The sequence below is a fragment of the Sceloporus undulatus genome, chromosome 1 (genome assembly GCF_019175285.1).
Source record: "Sceloporus undulatus isolate JIND9_A2432 ecotype Alabama chromosome 1, SceUnd_v1.1, whole genome shotgun sequence".
Lineage (NCBI taxonomy): Eukaryota > Metazoa > Chordata > Lepidosauria > Squamata > Phrynosomatidae > Sceloporus > Sceloporus undulatus.
This window is the reverse complement of record NC_056522.1, coordinates 162,239,532-162,266,908: the sequence shown is the minus strand read 5'-3', so window position 1 is coordinate 162,266,908 and position 27,377 is coordinate 162,239,532. Positions and strand designations below refer to the sequence as shown.

The window sequence follows — 27,377 nt, the reverse complement described above, 5'->3', positions numbered from 1 at the left end:
TACCCAGCAAGGCCAGTATTGAATACCACTTCTCCAGCTGTAGAGGATGGATGGCCAAACGAGTAGCCCTTCATCTTGGTTCCATCTTCCAGCACCAAGTTGGCAGTTTGTGCCTGGGAAGGGCAAAAGTTCATGAGATTAAGCATTTACATACTGACATATATGAAAATTATTTTGCATAATACTGGCCTATGTCTCTGGTTTCTAAACCTGCAAACTTCCTTCATTCTGCACTTATTCACATTTCCATCTTCTCTATGGTAGCTTGGTACAGAAAGTTTTTCATGCATTTGTCTTAGATAATATGGGTAATATGGCCAGTAAAATTCTCTTAAATAGACCACACAACTTCCTGCGGCCCAGTTAAGAGCCCTGTTGCACTGGCCAGTGGCCAACGCTGAACACTGCCACTGCAATAGCACATGGCTTTTTTGTACTAATGGCCTCTTGCAACAGTTCTGGCACAACAATTCTCTGTAAAGGCCTCCCAAAACAGTAAGGCAGAAATAGAGTGAAGGTTTAGGAATGGACAGTATCTTTGCTGCCACCTATTGTCAGGGCGACCAGATGTCATAACTGCAAAGGAGCACAAGGCATTGTAAAATGTAGAATATTCAATAAAGCATAGGCCATTGCAAAATACACTGGTCCCCCGGGTTACGAAATACCCAGGTTACGAAATTTTCGGGATACGAAAAAATCCCATAGGGATTTATTGTTTCGGCTTACGAAGGTTTTTTCGGGTTACGAAAAAACCTCGGCGCTATTTTCAATGGAGCCGCGGCAGAGCCGCGGCTTTTTCCCCATTAGCGCCTATGGGCTATTCGGCTTACGAAGTATCCCGGGTTACGAAAGCGGCGGCGGAACGAATTAATTTCGTAACCCGGGGTACCAGTGTAGAAGATAAATTCATGCTCCTCAGTCTTGCTTAAAATAGAGGACATTTTGGAATTCCTCCTGGACAGAAGGCTGAAATGTAGGTCATTTCCTGAAACCCTACCTGCTGAGGAGCTCATCAGATTTTAGTACTAGAACTACAATATACAGTAGTACAGTGCTCCCTCGGGTTACGAAATTAATTCGTTCCGCGGCTAATTTCGTAACCCGAAAAACCTTCGTAACCCGAATTGCCATAGGCGCTAATGGAAATAAATAGCTCTCTGCTGCCCTCCGGTGGCGGCCTTTCCATTTAAAACAGCGCCGGGGTTTTTTCGTAACCCGAAAAAACCTTCGTAAGCCGAAACAATAAATCCCTATGGGATTTTTTCGTATCCCGAAAAATTCGTAAGCTGGGTAATTCGTATCCCGAGGTACCACTGTACCAGGATTTACAAGCAGAGCTCAGGAAGATTCCTACTTGAAACCCTGCAGAGTTACTGCCATTCAAGATCAGAATAGAGTCTGGCTCATAGACTGAATCATAGAGTTGGAAAAGACCACAAGGGCCATTGAATGGTGTAACTCTTTTTCTGTTTTACCCAGATGATCTTAAGAAGTGGGATTCATGTTCAGGGTTCCAACCAGAATGCTGATTCCAGGATATTCCATTCCATTTCCCCACTTCCATTGCTTTCTCAAACATTTCTCATTCTGGTACCATTTAATTTTTCTCCCCAGGGGGTGGGTGACTTATTTTTGCCTAAGTATTTCATAATTTGAACATAGTGTTCCTTCCTTCCTTCCTTCCTTCCTTCCTTCTTTCCTTCCTTCTTTCCTTCCTTCCTCTCTCTCTCTCTTTCTTTCTTTCTTTTTTGGTGGCTCCATTTTGACTACAAACCTGTTGACACCAATATCTATCTATCCAAACAAATGAATTTAGTTTCACTTAGTTTGCTTTCTAGGTTGCTACTCATTAGAGACATGTTGTGAGAAAGTTTTCCAGTTAGCCTAACATAATATTATTATTACTTTTTTGCTAAGAAAATGCACGAATGGCTCCAGATTTTAGAGAATCAGTGTTCCATTGGAAGGACTGTTTCGTTTTTAATAGCAAGTGTTGTTTGTTTGTTTGTTTGTTTTTGTTATTTTGGACTAATTTGAAAAATATTTATGAATTTAGAAAGTAAACTTTTCTTATATTTCAAATCACAATAAGACAAAAACCACATGAAGGGGAGATGCACAGATGGCCAAAGAAAAAAAAAATAAGACAAACCAAACTCAAAGTACTCAAAATATTTTACTGAATCTGATACATTTCAGAAATCTTTTCCTTTTAAAAAAATTATTACAAGAAAGTAAATAAAAATTTCATTAAAACAGCTGAAGAGCACACGCAAAACATAACTATGTAGAACAGCTTACTGTGCTACCGCTTAACAAATTTAGCAGTTTTACCACATACAAAAAACGATCTTCTTACATGCTGTAAACAGTCCTTGCACTGAACTGCAGCCATTTGTCCCTGCTGCTATCTTTCACAGCAACATAGTGTGTGTGTGCCCCTTCAGGTCACCTGTGGACTTACTGTGATCCCATGAATTTTGTTGGGTTTTCTTAGGTAAGGAACACTCAAAGGGTGGTTTTCACATTTCCTTCCTTCCTCTGAAATATTTCAACCCTTCTCATTTGCTGGTTAAGCATTTACAGATTTGATTATTGCTGGATCACTGTATTTTTTCTTGTCACTGAAAAATATGTTCTCTCTAGGTGCGCCAGCATGATTCTATGGTCAGCTTCAATAGAAATTCAGGCTGGAGGACTTACAGATGCCTAGAAAAGTGTTCTCTCAAGTTAAAAAAAAATAAAGGACTTGTTTTCATGGTTTGGACACTTTCATGGAAGGAGTGACCCTAACCCCCACAAAAGTTGGGAGTCAACTGTATAGCGACATGGGCATCTTTATTATTCCAAACCAGGTCAGTGATCCTATTTGTGAGTATAGTTTAGGGAATCAAATGGCATTCTCTTTCCAGGAGTCTGCTAGATGTACAGTCAGCCCTCCATATCCATCAAGTTTTTTTATCCACAGATTCAAGCATCTATGGCTTGAAAATATTTTAAAATATATATGTATAAATTCCAAAAGGCAAACCTTGATTTGCTGTTTTATATAAGGGACATCATTTCACTACACCACTGTATTTAATGGGACTTGAGAATCCTTGCATTTTGGTATCCATGTGGGTCCTGGAACCAAATCCCAGAGGATACCAAGGGCCCACTGTATAAGCTAATACATTACCAGAGCACATTATTCTCAAACAACAAAACGTTTCTTGAAGTAATTGACTGGCTATTCCTCTTAAATGTCTAGTAAGGTTTCTTGTTTGTTTCCTTCTCTATTGCAGCCAGTTGTTAACTTTAACACTGACAGCAGCATCCATACCCAGACAGGCCTATCCTTCCTTGCTAGGAATGGAATGCTATGTTCATTATGGGCTGGCACAAATTACAGTCATTAGAATGCCTACTTAACGGAGGTGGGTAAGATTGTGTTTACTCAGAAAACCTCCTCAGGCAAAATAAATCTTGCTTTATTCCCCCCCCCCCCCCAATTCGGGCTAATATTGTGAGTCACTTCTTATTGATGTGTGAGCCTACACATTTAGGACTTGAAACGTATACAAAATCATCTGTTGATCAGAAAATCATTACAAATGTGTTATTATCCTGGTTCTCTATCATTGCTGAGTCTGGAGACAACAAGCAGATTAGTACCTTGGCAAAGCCAGGAAAAGGTGGAAGCTGCTCCCAGAAGTTAGTATATACAGTAAGAGGGAGGAGCAGATTTGAAAGAGGTTGATGTTTAGTGTGCCCTGAGGGATCAAGAGCCCTTCAGGTTAGCTCAGGCTCCTGTGAGGGGCAGTTAGTAAGGGCTTTAAGTACCCAAGAAAGGGATGAAGGGTGTCCTTAATTACATTGTTATAGTGTCCTGTAGGAGACATAGTGTTTAGAGACTAGTGCAGTCACAGGTAACCAAAAGGGTTATACAATACAGAAATAGCAAGCAATAGCAGGTACATTTCTATGCTGCTTATCAGTGCACTTAAGCACTCCCTAAGTAGTTTACAATGCATACAATACAAAAGTTTAATAAAGGTTGCGAACAGACAGGCCAAAATAAAGCTGCTTCGGGTCACTTTGGGCGTGTGCTGTTTAAATTATGCATGCATCCTAAGAGTGCAGAAGCCATTCCAAAGCCATGCTCCAGTCCTAAGGACTGGAGAGCAGCTTTGGTGCAGCTTCTGGCCTCTTAAGATGTGTGTGTCATTTAAACAGCATACCTCCAAAGTGACCCAAAGCAACTTTATTTTGGCCTGTCTGTTTGGGCCCTTAGTCTGTAAGGAAACATATATAAAGCTATAAAGAAACAATTACAAAGACAAGCTAAAGAAATTGTTAAACTGCGTAACTAATAAAGTACTTATACGCTGTATTCATTGTGAACACCATCCACTAAAAGAGATATTGTATTCAGCCTGACTTGTAAATAACTCTATTACTTTCTTTCAACAAGCAGCTGTCTGAAGTGATTTCAGAAACACATTAAAAACGTTACCAACATTGAGATAAGTCTTTTAAGCTTGGGACACATTAGATAGTGGGTGTGTGACCGTGAAAGAATAATTGGTGCCAGGGGGGGGGGGGGGGGTTCGAAACCCAGAGGGCTGGCATCAAAAAGAGATTTTTAGTGCAGGAGACACTTGGGAGAGTGTCATCCGAGTAAAGAAGTTGGGTGGGTGAATCTCACCTTCACACTGAGCTATGTGCTGCTTGATGTCACATAATAACTAGGCAAATGATAAGACTGACAGTGCAAAAAACATAGCCTACAGTATCGGAAAATATAACCTCCTCCTTTATGAAGTCCCCAATTTTTATTTTTTATTTTTTAAAGGATTCCAATTATTTCTATTTCATCTTTCTACACCAAAATGACTTACCATAAAACAACCAATCAGAACTACAAATGCAAACAATAAAACATGAAAGCAGGAGTTAAAATGTCATTGAAAACTTATTGGGAGAATGCCTTACCTCTATGCCATGCAGAAGAAACAGTGCTATGGGTTAAGTGGCACTTGCAAGAGTAGCATGCTCCAAAATAACTAAATATAACTGGAAAACATGAAGTAGCTGGGTGGAAAAATGCTAGAACTGCTACTACATTGCAGAATGAATGCAGTTTGATACCATTTTAACTGGCATGGCTCCATTCTATGGAATCCTGGGATTTGTAGATTGTTGCGGCACCAGAGCTCTTTGACAAAAAGGTTAAATATCTCACAAAACTACAAACCTAAAATTTCATAGCACAGAGATATGGTAGTTAAAGCAGTGTCAAACTGCATTAATTCTGGATTTCTTCAGTACTGACCTCTGCTTGTAACTCTGCTTGTCCCAGTTTGGAGCAAAGATGAGGTATAATGAAATGATGGATGATGCTATGCAGAAAGACACAGAGTTGTTGCAGAAAGCAGCTGCTCTTACATTCTCCTTCAGGGGAATGGTTGCTAGATATGTGGCAATTCAGAAGGTGGAGTTTGGTATTTACAGGGTGGAACATGGCAGTTCAGTGGCAGAAACTGGAAACAGCCAAAGAAGTTCAGCCAAAAAGAGAAAGAGCAAGAGGGAGGAGGGAGGAGGGGGCTTTTTGCGTCTGCAGCCACCTTCAGCTCCGCCGGATTGGGGGCATGGCAACCACACACCATGGCCCCAATCTGGCCTTTCCAGAGCGCAAAAAGGAGCCACAAAAAGTGGCTCCTTTTTGTGACCTGGAAAGGGCTCAATAGCTGCAGTGCCGCAGCTTTAAGGTGCTCCTTCGGTGCTGTGTCATGTGGATGCAGCACCAGAGGAGCACTGTGATGCCACACGCCATGTGGAGTGGTGCATGGCATCATGACGCCCTGGGGCCAGAGTTGGGATGTGCATCGTGTGGACGCCACGCCTCAACTCCGCCTCAAGGCTAGCCTTTATGGCTGGTGTGCACAGCCCTTAGGACTCAGAATATTTTTAAAGGGTATGATTTGCTCAGAAAAACGTCCACACATTTTGATCAGTTAATTATATGGCGGCATTCTTCAGAGCAGAGCCTAGTAGCAAGTGGTGGGAACACAGGGCGCACATATTTATCTGTCAACATGGCTACTACCAGGATGTTAAGTACTATCAAATTCTTAGCAGTGTTAGTAAGCAAAAGGTTGCCTTATTTGGCCTTATTATTTCTCTGCCCAAGGGCCTCGTGCAGCACAGGTGAACATTAGCCTGGCAGTGTATATTTCTAAATAGCTGAACATTTTCCAGTTCTTGATGTATCATCATCATTATTTAAGAATAGATTTGTTTACACAGCACTCCTGGAGCAATTATTTTTACTGTTTGAGCAGGTATGGACATTATCATAAATCCCAGAGCTGACATTACTATTGCTTTCTGATGCAAAACATTATTTTTAAAAAAATACATTTATGAACAATTAGAAAAGGCCACTTGGGCTAATTGGTACACTTTGAGCTTCAGATGAAATTAAAAAATTCTTGATCCCTCTCCTGCATGGAGGTGGGGATTCTTTACAACCCACAGCTAACATGTCTTCTGTGTAATCTTTTCTGCTGAAATAGAAATCCCCTACTCCTCAAAAGAGAGCCAGCATGGAGAAGTGGTTTGAGCATCACTCTGTCAGTCTCAGAGGAAGGCAAAGGCAAGCCCCCTCTGGACAAATTCTGCCAAGAAAACCCGGTAATAGATTCACCTTAGGTCAGAAACAACTTGTAGGCACACAACAACAACAACAAGATTGTAAGCATGAAGGCAGGGAACCGTCTAATTAAATGATTTTATGTACAGTGCTGTGTAAATTTACATCACTATATAAATAAAGCTTAATAATAATAATAATAACAACAACAACTCATGTTTTATCTTTTAAAAAGTGGCTAAATGTACTGGTACTTGTTTAAAGTAGGACAAAACAATATATGCTACTATTAACTAGTTCAGGTTTATTTTAATCGATTTTACTTTATGGTAGCAACAACAAAAGATATGTCGCAATACTTTGGCTAGTCCAGTTAAACGGCATGTAATAAGGACCTATGGGTGATTAAAATGTTTATACAATAACCTGCTTTTCATCTAGAAATCATAAAGGCAACTAAGTTTCAAGACAGATAAGTAACACAGATTAGGTTTTAGGAAAACAAGATCAAAACAAAATTGCTAGCAGATTTGGCTTGTTACGTATTACTTTCTCACAGACAGCATATTAATCATAAAATCATATAAAATATTATCAGATGTTATCATGGAATAGAGAGCCAGCAATTGCTTATGTGCCCAGTTTCCTGTTTTTAGCTAGTCAATGTCTGACATAAAGTTGGTGAGAGTGGCTTGCATTTGGGAATCCAGGCATAGCCAGAAAATCACAACTTGGAATATAGAATATTAGAATACACAGACATATAGCCTGATCGCTGTCAGATTCAGGCTCTCATTCTTGTATAATTCCAAAACTTTAAGCTTGGATCCTCATACCTTCCAACTGGTCTGATTTGGCAGTGACAGTCCCAATTAATCCTCTGTTGTCCCACTTTTTTAACTCTTCTTAAAATACCCCGTTTCTCTCTCCTCCTCCCACTTTTCCCCTTTGTCCTCAGCTTACACCTATTACTGCAACCTGAAATCAAAAATGCAGGCAGTTACACTTAATTAACTCAGCAAGGAGGAGGTGGGAAAGAGAGAGGATTTTGCCTTTCCCAGTAGGCTCCGACAAAAGCAACTGCCACAGCCTTTCCCAAGTTGTGAGTTCTTCCTCTTTAATAATTTTTGCCATCTTGACTACACTCTGATGTTGCTTGGCCACATATGCCCCAGTTCTCATCTGTGCTATGTTGGAGAGTATAGATACTAGCTATCCTGGCTTTTACTGAGTCTAGAAATATTATTGTAAGAAATAGTGAATTGGCATGAAAGGTAGGAAGGAGACTAACAAGAAAAGTGGTCTGATGGCTATTAGTCATTAGTGATGCATTAATAAAACATTATTGTTGCATTGTTTAAAGAAAACACAAAAGGGGGCAAAACTGTCCCACCCCAATTTTCCAAAAAAGTCCTCAAGAAATTATATTGTATTGCCATGTAGACACAGAGGGTCCCGCCAGTGGGAGCTGTGCATTTTGTGAGGACATTATGGGCCTTTGCTACTATGCTGTCCCAGTTTTGGACTGTCCTCCCCTCAGTGACCCAACTGACACCAATACTGGATCTAAAACTCCCGCAAGCTCCCATTTTTCAAAAGCTGCTGGATAAACATAGCTAGGGTCCAGGCTGCAGATGGGTTGCACTCGCCCAGCTGCACTTGTGTGCAATAATATCTGCTTTTAAATTTAAACACGATTTTATCCAGTCGGGGATAAGTCGGTTTAAATAGAATGGGGTAATCTTCTTGGGGCAAGTCACATATTCTCAATCACAGAGGAAGGCCATGGCAACCTCCCCCCGCTCCAGCAAATCTAGCCAAGAAAACCCAGTGATAGGGCCACCTTAGGGTCACCATGGGTCAGAAGCAACCTGAAGACACAGAACAACAAAAGATCTAGTGACTATTTAATTAAATAAATGAAACAAATCATCTATCTAATCCCAACTATGCTTGTAGTACACAATAGGGATCAAACAGGAGAAAGTCTCCATTGGACACATGCCTTTAAAATTATACTTGGAGGTCATTGTAAAAACTACATGAATTACTTAGATTGGACTTTCCCTCTGTTCTGCTTTTCCACTTCCAGTGAAGCAATTTTCTGCTTTGTTTTCTTCACACTTCAAATATTTTGAAAGAGTCTTTGTAGAGCTGACTGAAATAGTCTTTAAAGGCAGCATTCAATATTTCTCTCTCCCTTTAATTACATTTTTCAGTTTGCTCCTAGGGGTTCTATGGATCTCCCAATCCTCTTCTTTGCCTGGTAGGCTGCATTGTTACAGGCTCTGTATTTATTGCTTTGCTCATATTGTTCTTTATATCTCCCCACCGCGTACATTCAGTGTCTCCAGCTGTGTATTAAACGCAGCCAGTTTCAAAACTAGAAGCTTCTGCATTCCCCCCCCACCAAAAGGTGGGACTTTACTGAAGCGGACCCTTTCCCAAATGAACCCCTGTTATTACGTTTTTTAAGGCATTTGGGTTATGTCTGAAATTAGGAAGGGAGTCACTTTATGTGAGCACCCTGCTCTACATGCAGAACTAACACCTAGGGTTTAAAATGCAATTAAATATGGTTATCCAAGATCATTATGGATGCAGATCCTATGCTATTAAAAACACACAAAATCAGAAAACCTGGATCCTGCAGTGCTAATTTAATATAAGTAACTAACTGCCTGGTTCCTTATAGAAAACTTTACAGATGGAAGTGATGTTCTTCCACTTCTGGTAGCACTCAAGACATATACTGAATTGCTACCAGCAGCTGGGGTTTACAATGAAAACTAATGAGGAAAGCAACAAAGAAGAGGACAAACAATGGAGCCCAGTGATTCTGGAAGTATTTTATGGTAACCTGCTCTCAGATTCCAATACTGATCTATTTCATTTGATTTTCTATGTATGACATATGCCAGTTTGGGAAATAAAAATATCAGAGAGGCAAAATTCCTCCAAGAGCTGGAATTTTCAGCATAGACCAAATTTATGTGTAATATATCCAATGCAGCACTTTCCAGTAAATCTCATGAGCACATACCTGCAAAGGCAAAAGGGACATAATCAGAAATATCTCTCTGTAAACACAGTACAACTGATGCTAACAGGTAATAATATCTTATTGTGACATTTTTCAGGGAGGAAAAAATAAAGCTGGGGATGGAAAGAATGTCCATCACTCCCAGGTCAAAAAACAGGTTTTCCAGACAATTAGGAAATCCTACTGGGAAAGAAAATAGGCCAGGGAGAATTTTCTACAATTTTCTCCTGGTACTTGAACATTACCAAGACTTGCAGAGGAAATATTCTGCGAAGAAAAACATGTCAGGGGTTTTCTTTCCCCCCCCCCCCCCCGAAAAATGCATTTTACTCTGAAGAATATTCATTTTCTCCCACAGCAGGGAGAAAAATACTATTACTACGAGTTCGTGCATGCAAATAAAATGCAAGATTTTATTCCTTGTTGCTTTCTTCTGAACACTCTGGACAACTTTTTAGTGTCCAGGTAGGAGTCAAAATATGCAAATGACATACTTGAATCATCCTGGTTCTCTTGGGATGAATTTACACCATGGACACCAATTCAGCTGCCATGGCTCCATTCTACCGAATCCTTGGAATTTTAGTTCACAGGGGGATTTGCTATTGTCATACTTTCAGGCTGAGAGAGTGTTATTTGCCCAGGGTCACCCAGTGGGTGTCCATGGCTGAGCTAGGATTCAAACCCTGGTCTCCAAAGTCATAGCCCAAAGCTGAAACCACTATACCACACTGATTCTCACCAATTAGAGTCTGTAGTAGACTGAAGTACAAGGGCAAAGCAGCAAATAGTCAGCCGTACAGAAGAACCAAGAAAAGATTATGTAAATCTATACACTACAGGGATGTGGTGGCTTAGTGGTTAAGACACCAGTTCTGACAATTGTAAGGTCAGAAGGTTGGCAGTACTGCATGATGGGGTGAGTTCCTGTCACCCCGTCTGTTACCAGCTTCTGCCAACCTACCAGTTCAAAAGCATTAAAATGCAAGTAGATAATAGGGTACCACTTTGGTAGGAAAATAACAGCATTTGGTGCAGTCATGCTGGCCACATGACCACCGGAGTTGTCTTCAGACAACTCTGACTCTTATGCTTAGTAACGGAGATGAGCACCAAGCCCTACAATCAGTTATGATTAGACATTCATGTCAAGGGAAAACCTTTACCTTTACCTTTATACACTACAGACATGAACTGCTTTCTCCATTTGTATAGTTTGAGGGGGGGGGCTTTAACTGGGATTTGTCTGCATCCTTAACACACTGACGTTCCTATGATTATTTCAGGGAAGCCAAGTCAGGATAATCATTATGGTTTTGAGAGGCTGGGATCACACTACACAGGGAAAACTACCAGGTATTTTTTTTTTCTTGTCATTGAAAAACTATGATAAGAAAGTAAGTCTGGTGTAATTCTCAAGTTGGTATAAGGACTCTCTCAGGTTCTACACTTTCAGTCCTAAGGCAGCAATGTGAGTATGATCAGGGCAGTGAAGATGAGATGGTTTCAGTGATCTCAGCCAAATCAACTGTCAAAAAAGGAAGCCATAAAACTTTTGGGCCCTGGGTTTCTCTGACCAAGCTTCTTCTTCTTCTTCTTCTTCTTAAATAACTGTCACATGGCACCACATGGACCATCTATGGCAGCATCTCAGTCCTCTGAGGAGATGGTGTAAGATGGAAAGTGGGGGAAACCATCCTTCAGCTCAGCCAGTCCAACCCTATCTCTTTCTCTTTCTGTGCTACTGTTCTTAGAAATGCCACATTGTTAGCTTTACCGTGCTTTTAGCAAGGTTTCTCCTCACACACAGGGCTTTCTTGTCTTGTCAGCTGGTGAAGGCAGTAAAGCTGACCTGCGAGATCTTATGAAGTAGATCGAGATTCAGACTATGTGGAAGTAATGACTAACCTTGCAAACAGCCTGTCACAACACATCTCGAAACCTGTTACGTTGTTCAGCACTTTTACTTTCACTAAAGAAAATGTAGCTGGGCTCGATCAGCCTCAGTAATGTTATTCCCTCAGAGCTCCCAATCCAAGCCCTTTGGTGTCATCATCCATCACCTATGTCTCTTTAGTTATTCAAAAAGGTTACAAAGGAGCAGGAGACTCTAAATAATGCAACAGACTATTGTGCATTATGGATATGGACCCAGTGAGGTAAAAGCATCTGCAGCAGGCAGCGTTAGATCTAAGCGTCACTTCTCATAAAACTTTTTCATGGAAGAAAACTGCCCGCTGAAGGGGCCAACTTGCGTGAGCAGAATGGTATCATCACAGAACACACAAGGCTGCCTCTTCTTCCATAAGATGGGAAATCACCCTTTTCAGTTTTTCTTTTATAGGACTGCAGCTGTAGCCTTGTGTGAGTTTGTGGGTTCCATGGGACAGGGTTCATGAATATGACCACTTTTGTGAGCAGTTTTTACATGCAGATTGGCTGCCAATGGATTGTAGGAACCAACACTCGGAGTTAAACAATTTGGTACATTAAATGTATGCTGTGCAGCCTAAAAGATAATGCAGTTATGTATGTAGCTTGAACCTCAGACTCAGATAATAGACAATAGTGCTCCAATAAGACTGGGAGTTTGGACAAGAGAAAGTAATGGAGCCAGAAGTACTGTTGGAAGTTCCCTGAATAGCCCTAACAAAATTGCCAGGTACATCTTTTGTTGGAGTGATTGGCTGATTGCTCTCAATAGCTGAAACTTCCTCAAGTCTTCCGAATGACTAAGAAATACAAAAAAGTCAACTTGCTTTTCTTCCACCCACTCCCTCCTAGGTAAGGATGAATTGGTCTACGTCTATTAAAGGGAATAAAAGAGATGGGTTGTAGTTAGATAGAGGAAGAACATGGACAGAGTATGCTGAACTCTTTTTCGTCTCTTTTTCGAGCTCTGATCATCAGAGTGGATGTGTTTCTGTATTGGAGGGTTTAAGCTAGTTGCCTACAGCTGGGCTAAACCTGTATATTTGTAAAGACATTCCCAACAATAGAAAGTACCATAAATGTTGAGTGGTCTCCCTCTGAAGGAAGTGAAACCAAGGCAAGTGTTGTACTCCTAGCATTTTTCATTACTCAAATAAAGGATGTGAGTATATTGAGACAGCTTTGAAAACTTGCCACTACTACCAACCTGACTGGTTTTATAACATAATAAAAGCAAGACATCATTTGAACCCAAATTGAGTGCTGCCATTGTACCTGTTTTCCAATGCCAATGCTCAGCCCAGAAAAGTGCATATCCAAAAATTGCATAAAAGAGTTACGCGAGCAACAAGTCCACGGGTCCCTGCAGAATGAAGATGGGACCACTAGGAGGATAATGTAGTGTTTCCTTGCCCTTCTAGGGTGGCCAGTAAGTTAGAATTCAACATTTTCAGAAAACACAACTTTGGACAATGCTGCCACCATTAGCTTTGCAAGAGCCAACTCTCACTGTACAGTATAAGGTCTGTTGTGTCACCTTTGGCTGTTACGCTATACTGAAATATTCCTAATTTGCAATAAGCAAGCACATGCTTACTGTTGTATCATATTATATATTTATATCATCCTCCAGGACATAAATATTTGGTTATAGTTATACTGTATCAACAGCATTCAACAAGAGGTCTACGTACTAAACACTTAAATATTATTTTCCCTGCCGCCTGCCGCCACCTCCATTTCCACTGGCAGGAAGCCTCAGCTGCCAAACGGTGAGGCTTCCCAGTGGCGGAAAAAGAACCCGCAAAAAGCGGGTTCTTTTTGCATCGCACTTGCGATGGCCAAGTGCACAAATGGCACACTTGTGACGTCGCCAGCACAATGGGAAGTGCGGACGCTACGCGTCCATCGCATCAAAATGGCGGCAGCTGTGTGTACAGGGCGCCGCCACTTTGACGCCCCCGTCACGTGCTAGGAGTGAGGCCGGTATGGACTCTGTGTCCTTGGCCAACCCCTAGCACATGACAGGGGCGGCACAAAGGCCCGTTTAAATCGGGCCAGAGTCTCTCAGTTGTGTCTTAATAGTGCTCTCCAACCCACCCTCATCTCCTTCATTCTCACACACTCCACATTATTCCTCTTCCCCTCATTCTCAGGCAGTCTCCATCTGTGTGGAAATGAACAGTGTCTGTCAGTCATTCCACACTTATCAGTTGTGCTATAAACACAATGAGAAAGAGAGGAAAAGAGAGAAAACATGGCACCATCCTCATAACTGTACGGTGACCCAAACTGATATTATGGCTTACAACAGGTCACAGAGGGAACTGGTGGGGCTCCAAACTTTCCCCTTGTGGGAAGACCTGTATGCTGAAAGCAGTCCCACCAGCCCCATCTGCTGCATAGGAAACAGAAATCCAGAGGCAGCTTTCCTCAACACAGCTGTTGAATTTCTGTCCAATTCATAACTGTCAGTGGGGTCAGTGCACTATCAGAGATGATGTATCTTCCTTTATAGGCCCATTAAAGTGCTAAAATAATCTGAAGAGGTCCTTCTCTCTGTCCCACCACTCCCAGGCTTGTTTGGTGGCAACAAGAGATAAGGCCTTCTTGGTGGTAGTTCCCAAGTTCTGGAATTCCCTTCTAGAGAGCAAAGGATGGTCCCATCCCTGCTCTCCTTTCAGAAGGTGCCATCATACTTTTTCAGACTGATAAGGGTTGAGCTTTTAAATCCCAAGGTTTGTACAGTGCACCCTTGCCTTACGGGGATCTGTTCTGGACCCACCCACCCCCACGTAAGGCAAATGCCGCATATGCTCGAGCCCCATTGAAAAACTTTGCCAGTTCCGTCGTGCAACTTTCATCATAAGCGTATGATGCAGGTGCACTGTACAGTCAGCCCTTCTTATACACGGATTTTTTATACACGGATTCAAACATCCACAGTTTGAAAATGTTCAAAAAAAAGTATAAATTTCAAATATCAAACCTTGATTTTCCATTTTTTATAAGGGACACCATTTTGCTATGTCATTATATTTAATGGGACTTGAGCATCCACAGATTTTGTTATCCACAGGGGATCTTGGAACCAAACCCCAGCGTATAACAAGGATCCACTGTATATAGTTTTAATGCGTTTTAATCTTGTTATTGTGTAATATTTTAAACTTTTTTAAATTGTTTAATTGTTTAAACTGTATATTTACATTTTTCTTGCTTTTGTATTGTTTTTTAATTTGTGCTGATTTACATTTGTTGGAAGTGCCTTTGAGTCCCTATATCAGGATATAAATAACTAAAACAAGGAGGAGAAGGAAGAAAAGGAGAAGGAGAAATAAGTGATCAGTTATAGTATCAGGGATGGCCCCAGTGAGAAAAAGAATTGAGTTTGGAATATAAGCATTTTAGGCATTCATTTGGGGAGTGATAACAATTCTGAGGCAAGACTGGTAATAAGAGATCCCATCTGCAAGCAGTACTCTATTGATACAGGATGCATAACTGCATGCAGTGGAAGTGTCAGGCTACCAAGATAAAGCAAGGCTGCTAAGCATTTCAACCCACTGCTCTATATGCACCATTCATTCACTCTCTGAGATGACAGGATTGTCGCTCACCAATACCCAAGCTATGAAGAAAGCACAAATCAAAAAGTACAATAAACAAACCTGCTGTTTACGCTCAAGAGTCAGAGCCTATCCCACTCCTGGGTGAACTTGCTGTGATTAAATGGGTCAAAGAAAGGTAGTATCTCCCACAGTTTAGAGCTAGTTGCTATAAACTGGTAAAATGGGAGGACAGCACCAGAAGATACTGAAAGACACAAAGCGCTCTCAAGGTGTAAATAAATAAGATGTGTAAACTGACTCAGACAGAGGTCGACTAGCTACGTGGAAATATAAGTCCCTGTGTGAAAATATTATCAGGTCATTCACCAGTAACATTTAAAGCACTGACAAAAATAGATAGATCAGTATGGTTTGTGGACACCATCTTTCCCTAGTAACTTACACAAGAAAACAAAACAGCATAGGAAAAGTAATATATAAAGCAGCTGCAAGAAAAATTGTGTGGCTATAAATTAAGAAAATATAATAAGAGGATCAAAATATTAAGAACCCAAACATGAAAATAAAAGCAAAGAAACAAAAAATAATTTAAACAGACTGTACTGGAGAGAGAAGCCACAAAATGATCTTAATAAAAAGCTCATGACCCATCATAAAGACTCTGGATCTACTTTACTGCCTGTATTTATAAAGCAAGTAGAAATGTTAGATGAGCTGAACAAAAATGTGGGAAATGTTGTGGTTTTTTAAGGAACTAAAGACAAAGAACTCAAGAGAATTATTGCTAAAACACATCTTTTCCACTCCACTGATAGTTAAAATAGTTCTGATTTTTTTTACTTTTAGCATACAGATTTTAATGCAGAAAAATAATAATAATGTAAAACAGAAGAAAATAAAATGTAATATATGCAAATACAAACTATGTAGCTTAAGAATGTACCGTAATAAAAACACACTGCTCTGAGCTGGCTGGAGGAATGATGGGATAAAAATATAATAAATAAAAGATTATTTATTTATTTATTTATTTATTTATTATCTATATGGCAGAGCATCCAGAGAAGACACTTGTTTAATACCAAGTGAGAACTGGACCATGGTTCATGTCCACTATGTTATCTATTGGTTTTTAGCATTTCACGCAATGACTTGATGTAAAGTAACAGCACAGAAATAAGGCTTTATCCAAGGAGGATCCTTTGGACTGATACACACTGCAGACAAAATCCAGGTTGACACTACTTTTACTGCCACAGCTCCATGCTATGGAATTCTGGCACCAGAGCTCAGAGAAGACAGAGGCCCTATACAGACCAACCCAAAAGGCCAGCCTGTGGCGGAGTCAGGGCACAGTGTCCTGATGATACACTCCTTAACTCCACCCCCAGGGCGCCATGATGCCATGCGTTGCTCCAGATGGTGCGCGGTATCATGACGTACCTCCGGTGCTGCATCCAAATGATGCAGCACTGAAGGGGCACCATATAGCCGGGCAGCCATGACTATGGCACCCTTTGGAAGGCGCAAAAAGGAGTCACTTTTTGCAGCTCCTTTTTGCGCCCTCCAAAGGCCGGATCAGGGCTGCAGCATGAGGTTGCTGCAGCCCTATCCAGCAGGAGAAGGGGAAGCCGCAGGCCTTCGGGGCGGTCTGTATAGACCCAGAGACAGAAAAGGCTAAATGCCAAACAAAACTACATTTCCCAGAATTCCATAGCACTGAGCCATGGCAGTTAAAGTGGGGTCAACCTGGATTATTTCTGAAGTGTGGATGTAGCCTTGGCAATGTTTCCAGTGTAGTCTGAATCCTTGAACCATTTGTATTGTCCCTCTCACTCAGACTTGTGATTTGTATTGGTTTATATCACACCATTTGTTTTTGCTTTTGAATGATTAGCAAAATATGTGGGTTTGTTTTTTTAAGGCAGGACACACAGCATCAGATCTTGATACCTACTGACACCTTTCCTCAATCTTTGCTCAAACCCTTTAGAGTTTAACACTGAAGTCTAATCAAAGACAAACAAAGCCTACACCAGGCTTTTAGTGTTATTTCCCAATAATCTATCTGATAATATAATATATAAATGCTTCACAAAAGTTACAGCTAAAGTCTCACATGTGCAAAATAAACCAATCTCTGATACCCAATCGTATCACTTTATTCAGGATGAAAGAAACGTATTTTCTTGCTACATAGCAAAGACCAATTATTTCACAAAACCGTGTCACTCGAGTTATTTGAAGACTTAACAAAGTTTATGAACCTTTATCTTCCTAAGGAATTTAAAGTTAGTATATAGCTCAGGGTAAACATGACAACTATTTGCTAAGTCAATACATCCTCCAGCCTAACCAGGCTAACAAATTAGAGCTTAGAACTTAGTTTTGCTCAAGGATTTGTTTGTACGAATGCACAAGCAAAGGTTATCTACAGCCAAGAATTTCTCAGCATATTACCTATTGGAAACGGGGAGAGACAGAAAGAAAGGTAGGATGAATTAAAGAAATAGTTTATGAATTACCTTCATACTCAATGATCGGATACCAGTTCTGGAAAGGTACTGGTTATGCTGAACAGCCCTATGAAAAATGTCCTGTCCCCTTCTTAAAGTTTTCATCATTTTGCAAGTTGTCAAAATTCGTGTCATTTTGTAGAAAGCAGCAAAACAGGGAATGGATACAGATGCTCTACTAACGTAGATGGAAGAAAATTCTGAGAAGCAGTTGGTCTCTTGATTTAGCTATGCAGCCTTTGCTTTACATCTTCATTCATTCTTCTATTAAAAGGTGTCTGCCTGGCTCCACCTTCTCTGCTCCTCCTTAGAGGAGTGTCTAAGATAACTAGGAAGATGTCAGCTGAAGTTGACATCTGGACCAAGCATAAAGAATATTCCCACTACTGGGACATAGCTAGAACTGCAGGAGAGTATGTGTTTTCCCAACTACACTAGTTGTGTAAACTCTGAGAAAGTAAAAGATATCGAGTTACAATGATCATTCTGATCAGAGACAATGTATATTTGACATATATTATAGAAAGTATCTTATATTAGACCAAATATTGGCTGTCCGTTTGATAAACTGGCGAGTTCCCAAGATTCTGTTCAACTGCGCCAATGTAGGGAATCAGGTAACCAGTTTTATGTGGTCTGTTTCTTTTGTTTCTAGATCCTTTGCCACATAATTCTGCACTATTAGTTTCAAGAGTTGTAGGGACCTTCCCCTAAAAAGAAAGTTATTTTAAAGTCTAGTTCCTGGCAAGGCTGTTTTTAAAAAGGTTCCTTCTCTATTCCAGAGCTTTTGGGGGGGGGGGGATTCAGTAATTAACTCATTATTTCTAATGCATCAAACCTTTCAATGACAAAGTTAAAACATTTTTTTATTAAAATCAGTAAATGACAATAACATTAATGGGTTGATAAACAATATATAATTTAAACAAGATTAAAATATATTAATTCAAATGCATTAAAAGAGCTTTAAAGGGCTAAACTGTTTCTAATGCATTAGCTATTCAGGAAATATGCTGGCAGATCATAAGATTCCATCACTGTATTTAAACTGTTGGGGAATTTGGGGGGCAGTTCTGTTCTCCCATCCACAGAGGGCACAGGGAATCATTACGACATTTTACAGCAGTTTTTGTAGCTAATACCCCAGAGGACAGGATCAAGATTCAAAATGACCTTAATAGATTAGAAAGCTAGGCCAAAGCTAACAAAATGAATCTCAATATGGAGAAATGTAAGGTACTGCACTTAGGGCGGGAAAATGAAATGTACAGATATAGGATGGATGACACCTGGCTGAATGAGACTATGTGTGAAAGGGATCTAGGATTCCAAGTAGACCACAAGTTGAACATAAGTCAACAGTGCGACGCAGCAGCTAAAAAGGCCAATGCAATTTTAGGCTGCATCAATAAAAGTATAGTGTCCAGATCAAGGGAAGTAATAGTGCCACTTTATTCTGCTCTGGTCAAGCCCCACGTGGAATATTGTGACCAGTTCTGGGCACCACAATTCAAAAAGGACATTGAGGAACTGGAGCATGTCCAAAGGAGGGCAACTAAAATGTTGAAGGGCTTGGAAGCCATACCCTATGAAGAACGACTTAGGGAGCTGGGAATGTTTAGCCTGGAGAAGAGAAGGTTAAGAGGTGATATGATAGCCCTGGTTAAATACTTGAAGGGATGTCATATTGAGGAAGGAACAAGCTTGTTTTCTGCTGCCCCAGAGAACAGGACCTGGAACAATGGATGCAAGCTACAGGAAAAGAGATTCCCCCTCACCATTAGGAGGAACTTCCTGACAGTAAGGGCTGTTCGACAGTGAAACACACTCTTTCCTCGGAGTGTGGTGGTATCTCCCTCCTTGGAGGTCTTTAAACAGAGGCTGGATGGCCATCTGTTGGGGATGCTTTGATTTAGATTTCCTGCATGGCAAAATGGGGTTGGACTGGATGGCCCTTGCAGTCTCTTCCAACTCTATGATTCTATGATTGTACAGCTTAGAGAAAGGAAACATGTCGAGCAATAGTTCTGTTCCTAATCCTTGACTGGATGCTCTTGTGCAGAGGAAGTGACAAAGCTGAGCAGAAAGGTATAGGATATCTGTTTACACAGTTTCATTCACAGTACACATCCTGGTTCAACCAAGGGTTATGATGGCATACATCACCAACATGGTTCTGTTTCTTATTAACAGTTAACCTAATGAATCAATTGTTGTTGTTGTCATGCAGCTTTAAGTTGTTGTTTTTTACTTATGGCAACTGTATCATAGGGTTTTCTTGGCAAGATTTGTTCAAAGGGGATTTGTCTTTGGCCTCCTCCAAGGCTGAGAGAGTGTGATACGTCCAAGGTCACCCAGCGCATTTTCATTCCTGAGTGGGGAATTGAACCCTGGTCTTGCAGAGTCCTGGTCCAACACTCAAACCACTACACTATGCTGGCTCTCTCTAAAGCAACTAGCATGAATAAGTTGATTTGCAGTTTAACATTGATATCAGCAAATGAGCATGAACAATTACACTCTCCAAGCTGCATTTTATTCCCATTATTTCTTATAGTTTTTGTCTACCTCCCTCCCCTCCATCAATTTTCTTTTCTCCACTCTTCCTTCCTCTCATCCCCACCACCTCTTCTTTCTTTGGTCCCTCCAGGAACAAACATCTGACAAAACAAACAAACTGGATAGTGATGACAGCAATAAGGGTACTGCTACAGCCATTTGAGAAGTTATGGAATCAAAACAGAGTCCAAAGATTAGAAATGTGTTCCTTTCTACAACACTGAAAAACAAAGCTGCCGTTCTTTCTTGGAGCTCTGAGAAGGCTGCACTTTCTTTCACATTTATTCACTTTGCTGAAAAGCATCTGGGGAAGATATACTTTAAGAAGTATATTTTTCAAGGGAGTCTTGGAGGTGTCTCATCCACAGGGTTGCTATGAGTCAGGATCAACTCGAAGGCAGTTAACAACAACAACTACAAGCCCTCAAGTTCCCAAAGTCTCAAAGAAAGTTGACAAGAAATCTTCACCTTTTGTCGTTTTTATACTCATTTTGATACATAACTATAGCCAATCCAGAAAGTGAGGAGGGCAAATCATTAATTCATGTTTGAGCGAGAGATGTCTTTTCTTCCCAAGGCTGGAGTATCAACATGTTTAGCCATCTCTGCTCTACACATTACCCCTTAGTTCACAATCTGGTAGTAAATTCCTATGCTAGGTATAAAATTTAATAACATGAGAATATCTTTAAAATACAGCAGTATTTCTATTAGTAAATGAAACTTCACCAAAAAAAAGAGCTTATAACAAAGTATCACATGGTCCCCAAGTAGATGAGAAATTCAGCTACCTAGATAATATGACAATTCAAATAAAGACATTTGGGTGGCTGGCAAGCTGGCTAAATGTAGCTCCAGCAGTTGGTGTCACTTCTGTTTGGGAACACATTTCACATTGCTTTACCTACAACACATATGGCTCATGAAGAGCTTTTCCAGACACTACGCTGCTGCTTGGACTTGTGGAAGGCTCCCTGCCAGCCATTGGCAAAGGTTTTTGCAGGCTGGTTGTACAACTGCTGCTAAGGCTTAAACAACAAAACTTCCCAGTTGTGATACTGGTGCTCCACTCTCACACTCCGAATGACACAAAAGGCTCAACTCTGCACAGTCCTCCCTTGTTGTTCCTGCATTTTTGGAGCACCAACATCCCATAAATGCAACACATATTCTGACAGCTTCATAGAGAATTAGAGAGCCCTCGACTTGAAGTGGCCAAATCTTGGAAGACAGGACTTGTGTCCCTAGATAACTGCTGGAAAAGAGTCTGGGACCAATGGCTAATGGAGAAGCTACTGGATAAAGTGAAATGTAACTGAATACAACAAAACCAAGAACCTCTCTATGAAAAATGGCTTCCTTTTATTGATTTTGTTAATACAAATGTTATAATTGTCCACCCTCCAACGTGCCAGTGGTCACTATGGTCTGATCTATTTCAAAGAGGTTGCGAGTTCAAGACCAGCAAAAGGGCCCAAGCTCAACTCAGGCTTGCATCCTTCCGAGGTCACTAAAATGAGTACCCAGACTGTTGGGGGCAAATTAGCTTACTTGCTCATTAGCTTACTTGCTGTTCACCGCTATGATCTTTGGAATAGTGGTATATAAATTTAAAAAAAAAACCATCTTAAACTGCATAGGACTATATATATGTGATGGTTTGGGGAGTTTATTTTATAATTGTAAGATTTTGTAGAGTTTCAGCCATTCTTTACTGTTCTATTTTTTTGTATAATCTTTTAATAATTAAAAAAAAGAATTAGAGAGCCCTGGCCACAGCTACAAATGTGTAGAGATAGTGCCCAGACTTTAAAACTGTTTCACATACACAAAGCAAACTTTGGCCACACACCCAGCAGTTCTCAATCATTGTTTTGAAGCCGGGCAATTCAGTAACAACAGCATAACAGTAGATAAGAACACTGTAGGCCAGGATTGGGAAAAGTTCATCCCACAGGCCGCATGCAGCCTTGGGGCCCCAAAATGTTGCTGAAGCCCCCAAAGCCTCCAGAATGCTTTTTAAATAATCACTCTGATTTTGGAGTGTTTTCAAAACTACCCCAAATGAGTTGCAAATGTGGCATTTTATTTCCTCTACTCCAGAGCTCCATAAAAATAACATAAAATAAACTCAAGATTGAGCAAAATGGCAATTTGAAGTGATGCTGTGCCACTTCTAGTATGTTGAAATGCAATGCTCTGGTCCACTGGAGGGGTGCAAAGAAGGGGGGACTAATCCCCACACTTTCTCAGTTGCCCACCCCATTGCTTAGTCTGAAAGGATCCCTCCTGTTTTGTGTCCCTCTCCTTGTCGGAATAGAATAATAAAAGTGCCTAAAAACCACCAGTACAAAATAGATCTCCATGCTAACTAAAGGCACAGTTTAGCATGACATTAAACTCGTATCTGAAAGAGGATACCTAGCACCGCTGTTTTGGTTTTTGAAGAGAAATGAGGGACAACATAATGTCCTTTTCCCCCAGACTCTTTTGAAGGGACAGAGAAGAGGAGAGAATGCTATTTATGTTAACTGTATAATTACTACTCCTCCACCAGCTTCTTATCCCTTTAGTTTTGAAGTTCTGTTATTCAAGGGATTGATTTTGTAAGCAACTTCTAATATTTGATATAAGGTAAGGTGGCACAAGATACATTTTACAGATGCATTTATTTGTTTAGCTGGCATGCTTCTCCTGGTGACAACTGCAGTCTGTCAAGGGCATGACTTGTCAATCAGCATGCTTGCAAAATATGGGTGAGAGAGAGGAAATGACCATCAGTGGTTTTGTGTAATAAATACCAGCTGATTGGTTCCTTCCCCTTCAGGGAGCACAGGATCCCATGGCAAATGAATTAGGCAAGACTTTGAGTATCATCACACATCATGAGGATGGATTATCTGAATCTATCAGTGGGTCAACTTCCAGCGGAAGAAAAGTTACCACAGTTCTAAAACAAACATATACCTCTGAGGAACTGCTCCATAGACATAACCTTTTGACCCAATGTGCAATTTTTTAAAAGAATGGCAGCAATAGCCCTTTCATATTTGAATATGTGAAATTTGCTGACTTTACTGTACTTTTCCCTAGGAAAGATAGATGTTTCCTACGTAATTTGCACAGAATCAATAAGATAAATACAATATCTTAGGTCCAACTACCTTTCCACAACAGGGCTTACAAAATGAATGAATCTCTCCCCTTTCAGCTCCTTGTGCAATTCCCAAAATCTGCTATTGGTGGTTGGGGACCTTTAGGAAAGATATGTTATATGGCAAAGAAGTTCCAGATAAAGAAAGGGTGGCAGAAATCCAGTCCATTTTGTGTGATTGGAGAAGCAGGTCAAGATTCAAAATGGTATAATTAGGATCTTGATCAATATCGATCCCTTTGGAGAGGTGGGATATAAATAAAATTTATTATTATTATTATTATTACTCAGCCATTTAAATTTTGTGTTCATAATAAGAGCTTTCACATGGCTGACTGCAGTTATTCAGCAACTACAAAAGTAATCCAATGGTATTTAATCAATCACATCTGACTGTATGACACAACATTACTCAGAATTAAGGAGAGAAATTATTTGTTCCCAGCTTGAAAAATAGGGTTCCCAACTCTCAGAAAAACCTGTCAGGAAGAATAATAGGCTAACAAATTTGCACAATTTTCTACCAGTATTCTAATGTCTGAAAGTGTTTAGAAGAAATTATTCTGAATAGAAAAATGTTATTTTTGTGCAAAATCCTGTTTTCTGTTTTTGTTTCTGTTTTTTCTTTTTTAAAAAAACTTCTTCCTACATAGGAAACCCTATTTTGTACACATGACAAAAAGAAAGTTTTGCACAAAAAAAACCCCCACCTGTTTGTTTGTTTTTTCTGCACTGAATGCTTCCTCTGCAACTCTTTGGGATGTTTGAATGGGGAGAAAATACTGTGGAAGAACATTTGTTTTCTTCTACAGTGGGGAGAAAATTATAGTGGTTATTCATTCCTGCATGTGAGGATGAAATAGTCAAGGATTCACATTCCTACACAGAAAAAAAAGGACCTGATTCAATGTAAAAATCATATGTCTTGAATTTTGAGCCCTTTCATAGAAATCAATGAAAAAGTGCATTTAGTTGCTTCCAAGTGTTCACAAAAAAGAATTGTACCAAGATATAATGAAACAGGGGAGCTGGCGCCACCACATACCCACATCTCCAAGCATTTTCTTTTCAATACCTGCTCATAGGAAGCACACTGACCTTTCACAGGAAAAGAAACTGACTCAGTGATATAGATTCAAATCAACTGATTTAGACTCAAGTCACTTTGGCGGGATACAGATCGCCCAAAGTGGGCAGTCTCCCGCCACCCTAGTTTGCTCCACGGGGAAGCTGCAGCCTCCAGACCACAGGGCTTCCCCACGGAGCAAAAAGAACCCTTAAAAGACGGGTTCTTTATGCGGCGCACTTGTGACGCCACAGTGCACCAATGGCGCACTAGCAGCATCACAAATGCACCAGGACATGCAGACACTAGGAGTCTGTCACGTCAAAATGGTGGTGCCCATGTAGACAGGGCACCACCATTTTGATGTCCTGGTGACTTACTAGGGTTAGGGAGTGTCTAAAAACTATGCTCCCGGGCAACCCTAGTACGTCGTCAGGACGTACTAAAAGGGCCATGTAAACAGGGCTTTTGATTACCTGACTTGGACTTGACTCTGCAATAAATGATGCACTGGTTTGACTCGACTCTCAACTTGTATATTTGTAGCAAACAATTTACTGGCTTAACTTCATCCAGAAATGGAAAATGGTTTTCCTCCTTTGAGCAATGCTTACATGTCGATGCTTTTTGCCTACTGGCCACATAACAGGAGCAGTACATTACATCTGCCCCAGAAGAGGCCTACATTTTTGATAGACCTCTGTCTAAATCTCATTGCCTAACACGTTTGCTGTTCTCCTCCAAGAAATGCACCCCACACTATGGGGGCAAATCATGCCTGCTGCTGCTAGGAAAAGCTTTAGAAGGCTCCTCCAGTGTCCAGGGGGGACAGACTGCAGAATAGACCTCAACCATTGGCTCATAACCAGACTGCAGAGCATGTTTCTTAGAGGGAAATAGCAAACACTTTATGCATCGGGCTTCAGACATGGGTTGAGATCTACTCAGCAATCTGTCCCCACTGCACATTGGGAGAGCTTATAAAACTTTTGAAAAGCTTTAGAACTCAAGCCTACCCCCGCAACCCACCACCACCTCCTTTTGTCTGTTAGTTTTCTCCCAGACTTGAGGTTAATCTGGAGACTCAAAAATATCTTGCAAGGACTTGAGACTTGACTTAAGACTTGCAGCAAAAGACTTGAATGTATCACTACCCTAGCAGCTTGAGGGCCTTGGTCTCCTGCTTAACAAAAAAAACCCCACAGTTCCCCACCCCACATTCTGTTCCAAGACTCGCTTTGATTTTGTTCTTTTCCATTCTTCTCTTTGCCTGCCCCTCCAAAACTCAGCTCTTCTTCTGCTCCACAAACCCAGCTCTTCTGATCTGACCTGCACCTGAGAAAGTGCTTTTCCCCACCACCACTCACATATCTAGCAGAGGCAGTTGGCCTTAGCTCTGATAGTCATCACATACCATCCCTTGGCCACATCTATGTCAATGGCCTAATTTTCTCCGGAGGGAAGCTGCAGCTGCCAAACCACATGGCTTCCCTCCACAGGAAAAAGAACCTGGAAAAACCGGGTTCTTTTTGCACCAAAGATGGCACGTAATGAGTGCGCCAGCTGTCAACCTTGTCTTTCAGAGCTATTGGGCTGCAATCCCAATCCCAGGCTGGCTTTCTTGCTAACAGAATTTCATCTTTATTTAGTCAAGGCCTTAGTTTATTCACGCACATTCATGTAACTCCATTTCTTCCCATCTTTGGCTATCAAGTGATGTAAACTGTTAAAGCAAGCCTAATACGCAATAACATTACAAAATAAGGTACCAAAATAATACCACTGAGAATATGCAGAGGGTGTAACAGCAGCCAATTCCCATGATTTGAAATAAGGAGCAGGCATTCCTTTATGAAGAAATGTCAAAGGTAACAGATAGGATCTCTCTCTCAGTGCAGAGGATCAGCACAATTCAAGCAAAGAAAAAAAAATCTGAAATACCTTCCTTATCTAATGTTTTGTTCTTGTTGTGTTCCTTCAAGTCTCTTGAGATTTATGCTGACCCTAAAGAGAACTTATGGGGTTTTCCCTGCTGTTCCAAGGGGGTTTGCCACTGCCATCTTTTATGACAGAGAGAATGCCACTTGCCCAAGGATCACCCAGTGGGTTTCCATGACTAAGTAAGAATTTACACCCTGATTTTAACATGTCAGTTCTTCAAAGAACAATTATGACCAAACATGGGAAGGAATGTTGATTTATTATTTATTTATTGCATTTGTATGTTGCCTTTCTCCCAGAAGGAACCCAAGGTGGCACACTGATAAAATATTTTTAAAAATTACAATGAAATTTAAAACAGTCAAAAATATCCTTTAAAAGTATAAAATTACATTAAAATATACAAAAGTTAACAGACATGACTAAAACACATACATAACAGAGAGAGCTTAAGAAGAGGCAAAGGTTGTCTAGAGACCAGTGGCCCAACAGTATTTAGAAAATAATGGTGTGGGACAGACTGCCCCAAAAGGGCGGTCTGCCAGCAGCCTAATTCCCTCCAAAGGGAATCCGCAGCCGCCAAACCGTGCAGAGTCCCTCTGGAGGAAAAAGAACCCAGAAAAAATGGGTTCTTTTTGTGCCGCAGGGCAGACCTCATGAGTGCGCCAGTGGCACACTCTTGACATAAATGACGTGCGTTGCGGTGCGGATGTTGCACGCCACTTATGTCACAATGGCGGCACCCGTGTACATGGGACGCTGCCATTGTTATGCCGCCCACCCGCACATATTGATTTTATTGACTATTTTATTGAGAATTGTTGTTTTAATGCTATTTTAGGGTAGGAAGGAGATAGAGAATTAGGAATTGATATGTCTTGTTATGTTTTTACTTGTTGCTTGTTGTATTTTCATTGTTCTTTTGTTTGTTGTTACCCACCTCGATCCAATACA

At 40.7% G+C, this 27,377-nt stretch overlaps 1 protein-coding gene across 5 annotated transcripts in view; it reads right to left on the bottom strand.

Moving 5' to 3' along the window:
- Nucleotides 1-26,516, bottom strand: part of CPS1 (carbamoyl-phosphate synthase 1) — a 189,272-nt gene extending 162,756 nt beyond the window's left edge. The window contains exons 1-4 of one of the 5 annotated variants that reach the window (XM_042446996.1): nt 25,850-25,934; nt 24,959-24,975; nt 24,127-24,222; nt 4-113 (exon numbers count right to left, since the gene is read on the bottom strand). In XM_042446996.1, the coding sequence (XP_042302930.1) occupies nt 4-74 (71 nt within the window). In that variant the 5' untranslated portion in view covers nt 75-113; nt 24,127-24,222; nt 24,959-24,975; nt 25,850-25,934. Of the gene's footprint in view, nt 1-3; nt 114-210; nt 484-24,126; nt 24,223-24,958; nt 25,221-25,849; nt 25,935-26,423 lie in introns of those variants that run through there. The other 4 variants (XM_042446994.1, XM_042447000.1, XM_042446998.1 and 1 more) reach the window with 4 other exon arrangements.
- Nucleotides 26,517-27,377: the final 861 nt, after the last annotated feature.